The sequence below is a fragment of the Prionailurus bengalensis genome, chromosome C1, assembly GCF_016509475.1.
Source record: "Prionailurus bengalensis isolate Pbe53 chromosome C1, Fcat_Pben_1.1_paternal_pri, whole genome shotgun sequence".
NCBI classification, from domain to species: Eukaryota; Metazoa; Chordata; class Mammalia; order Carnivora; family Felidae; genus Prionailurus; species Prionailurus bengalensis.
In genome coordinates this window covers 14961940-14965378 of record NC_057345.1, presented here as the reverse complement: position 1 = coordinate 14965378, position 3439 = coordinate 14961940, and the positions used below count along the sequence as shown (strand labels likewise).

The 3439-nt window shown below is 66.8% G+C and overlaps 1 protein-coding gene across 1 annotated transcript; it reads right to left on the bottom strand.

Moving 5' to 3' along the window:
• Nucleotides 1-265: 265 nt before the first annotated feature.
• FAM43B (family with sequence similarity 43 member B) lies at nucleotides 266-3184 on the bottom strand. The gene has a single exon (XM_043573943.1). The coding sequence runs from the start codon at nucleotides 2330-2332 to the stop codon at nucleotides 1355-1357; it is 978 nt and encodes a 325-aa protein (XP_043429878.1). The 5' UTR covers nucleotides 2333-3184; the 3' UTR covers nucleotides 266-1354.
• Nucleotides 3185-3439: the final 255 nt, after the last annotated feature.

Here is a 3439-nt window from a genome sequence, read left to right as displayed (position 1 = left end):
TGCCCAGGCAGACACGTCCTGGGCGGCCCAGACAGACAGCTGACGCTCCTCCAAGGCTTGGCAGGTACGACCTCACACCTGCTAGTGTCTCCTTCCCTGACATTAAGGGAACAGCTTCCTGGAAGCAGCCCCTCCTCCCCAATCCTGCGGGGTTGGCTCTAGCTGCTTAAGAGGGCCACTTCTCCTGTCCCTTGGGGTTCTGATGACAGTCTTTTTGTCCCCAGCGGGTCTGGCATCAAACACAACACAGGAGTGGTGACAAGGATGAAAAAGCAGGTCCACTTTATTTACAATGATCAGTTGGTGACACATAGATCTTTGGGCTCTTTGTGGCCTTGTTGAGGGACACCTGGGCGGGGCGCACTCCCACTGTGGGGTTAACACACTCTCCTTCCTCAGCTTGCTATGAGAACACAAGGCTGTCAGGACCCTTCCCTTGTGACGAGCGCCGAATTGTGGGGGGGGCATCCCTCCTGTGTCCACTTCCTGGGTAGTCAGTGTCCTCAAGCACCTGCCAAAGGTTCTCCTTACCTCCTTTGGAGGCCCCATCTTGGTCCCGGTTGGGGGAACCTAGTGGGGAACCACACACATCTGTCTGCAGAGAGATGGGGTGGGTGAGGAGTCTTGTGGGGGTGCCAGGTGCCCGGGCACAGTCTTGGGCAGCTGCCTGGTGCAGGGGGCCGTTACCTGGTCTAGCCTGTTGTTTGCGTTGGTAGGACCGGCCCAGTCTTCTCCGGACGCAGAGCAGTGAAGTCCAGAAATCCTCCAAGGGGTAGAGAGGCCAGGCATAGGGCCTGAGAAACCTTGTGTATATGAAAGCCGCCGACCCAGTTCCCGCCTTGGGCCCGGCCTCAGTTCTCCGGGGCCACTATTCTTCCCCTGCAAGAATGCCCCCCCAGAGTTGGTCCCATCCCAGGGAGGAAGGCTTGACTGGCCAAGGGCAGGACCACGGCTTCCACCCGGCCAAGATCCAAGGCCACCCTCCTGGATTTCTGGAAACTTCTTCCCTCTTCTTTTGAGAGGTTGTTTTGGGAGGGAGGGGGTGGTCTATGGGCAAAGACCTGTTGTAAAGCTTATGGGCAATTCCACGATGGAGGGCGCTCTCGGAAACTCCGGACGTGGGGAGAGGTGGACAATCGATTACCGCTGCTCTCCCTGTCCCTTTAGTCCCCCAGTAATCAAGGGCGTATCAGGCGTCACCCTGAGCCAGGATGAGGCGCGGGGCAGACAACAGAGACCACGAGGGAGGCAAGGGCCGGGGGACCGGAGGGGAGCCGAAGCGGGCAGGGCCGGGGTTGGAGGCTGGAAGTCAGGCAGGCGGGGGCTGGGGCCGCAAGTCCTGCCCCCCGCGCTCTCAGCGCGCCTGGCCCGCCCGCTCCCTGGGGCCCGCCTTCCAGCGGCGGGGCTGCGCCGGCGGCGGCGGCGCCGGGGCGCCCCGCAGGCTGCACGTCCTCAGCTCCCGGGCCAGGCTGAGCACCTCGGGCCGCTCGCGCTCCTCCGCGTCTCCGTCCTCCTCCTCCTCGTCCTCTTCCTGGATGCTGCTGAGGCGCGGGGCGCCACGGCCGCGCTCGCCGGGCGGCGGCCGGTAGGCGCACTTGGCGTTGAGCAGCCGGCGCAGCGGGGCGCGGGGCACCGAGGCGGCGGCGCCCCCTGCACGGAGGTGCTGCTGGCGCACGTGGCGCGCGTCGCTCTGGCGCTGCAGCCGCTTGAAGTCGCTGAAGGCCGCCAGCGCGGTCTGGCGGAGCAGGCGGGCCAGGGCGCGCGCCTTGTGCGCCCGCGCCAGCAGCACGGCGTGGCAGCGCAGCACCACGGCCTTGTGGCGCGCCTGGTGGCGGTAGACCCAGGCGAAGACGCGCGGGTGGCGCCCGTCCGCGGTGCAGTAGGTGATGCGCGGCAGCAGGTAGGCGTGCGCCGGCCGGCGGCCCCCGGAGCCCCCCGAGCCCCCCGCGGCGCTGCGCTCGCACGGCTGCATGCGGATGCCGTGCGGCCCCAGCGTCAGCTTCATCTTGGTGCCCCCGCCCGGCCCGCAGCGCGCCCAGATTTTGCCCACGGCGTCGTCGGTGCAGCCGTCGCCCTTGGCGTGCAGGGTGACGGCGTTGCCCAGGTACCACACGGTGTAGGTCGGGTCCTCCTTGTTGAGCTCCACTTTCTGGCGCCGGCTGCGGAACACGCGGCCCAGGCGCTCCAGCGGCCAGTCGGGTAGCAGGTCCGGGCAGGAGCGCAGGAAGCTGGAGAGCAGCGACGTGTAGGCGAGTCCCGGACTCAGGCTCTTCGCCTTGCACTTGGCCTCGTCCTCCACTAGCACGAATTTGTTGCGTCTCCAGGGCAGCATCGCGGCAGCGGCGGCCAAAGGGGCTGGGGGCACCGGGAGATCACGGGCGTCCTGCCCGGCGGCCGGGGGGAGGGGAGGGGGCGCGGAGAAGCCCGCGGCCCCGGGGGTCGCGAGCAGCTGGGCGGCGCCGGAGCCAGTCGGTGCCCGGAGATGCCCAGTGCCAGGCAGGGCTGGCTTCGCAGATGCCCGGTGCCCAGCCGGGCTGGCAGCCGAGATGCCCGGGCGGCGGCCGAGCGTCCGGGAACAGCTTCCCCCGGGAGTAGCTCCAGCCGTCCGGGAAGCCAGGAGGGGAGGGGGCTGGGCGTGGTGGAGGCGCCCCCCCCCCACCCAGGCCCGAGCAGGGAGGATCCCGCAGTCCCCGCCGCCCAAACTGCGGCGGCAGGGAGGTCGCCGGAGCTGGGGCTGGCGGCTGGACGCTCGGAGGGGTAGACCGAAAGCGCGATTGCGGTGGGGACTCCTTCAGGCGTCGCGGCTCCACCTCCCCGGGCTGTCTACATCACCGGGCGGGACCGCTAGATCTCTTGTCCCCTCCCCTCGCCCTCCTCTCTCTCCTCCCCCGCGCCGGCTAGCGCTGCTCTTCGCCCGGGACCCGGCACAGGCGCGGTGGAACGGGTTTAATCATTATTATTGGAGGGGTGAGGGTGGAGGGGCGGTTAAGAAGTAGGGATCTTTTGAAATGTACCGGAGGGCTTTGCGATTGCAAATTTCTCTGCCCTCACCCGTGGTCTCCACGCTCCCCTTGGCACTTTCGGGACCCCCCTCCTCTCTCTAGGATTCCAGCTGCTTCTCAGCCACTGCTTGTCCCTACCCCCATCTCGGAGAGTGATTTTGGGTGGGTTCCTGATGGGGCTGGCCTGGCGCACTTTGCCTCCTGTCTGCACAGCAGAAAGCCTGCTGAGGTGGCCGAGCAGTGCAGTGGAAAAGTACTGTCGCTTGGTGAAGCTTTCTCCTAGGTTCTTCCAAGGTCGTGGGCCAGGCGGCTGCGCCTGAGCTGGGAGAGCAGTCACTGAGCCCCTCGCCTGGCCTGAAGCAGGGAGGGTACTTTTTGAGGGTGGGGGAACGTTCCAGAGCAGTTCTGGGTCTGTGGGAATTGCAGATGAACAGCTC

Bases quoted from the DNA above. Each gene is read 5' to 3' on its own strand.
- FAM43B (XM_043573943.1), bottom strand. From the start codon at position 2,332: ATGCTGCCCTGGAGACGCAACAAATTCGTGCTAGTGGAGGACGAGGCC.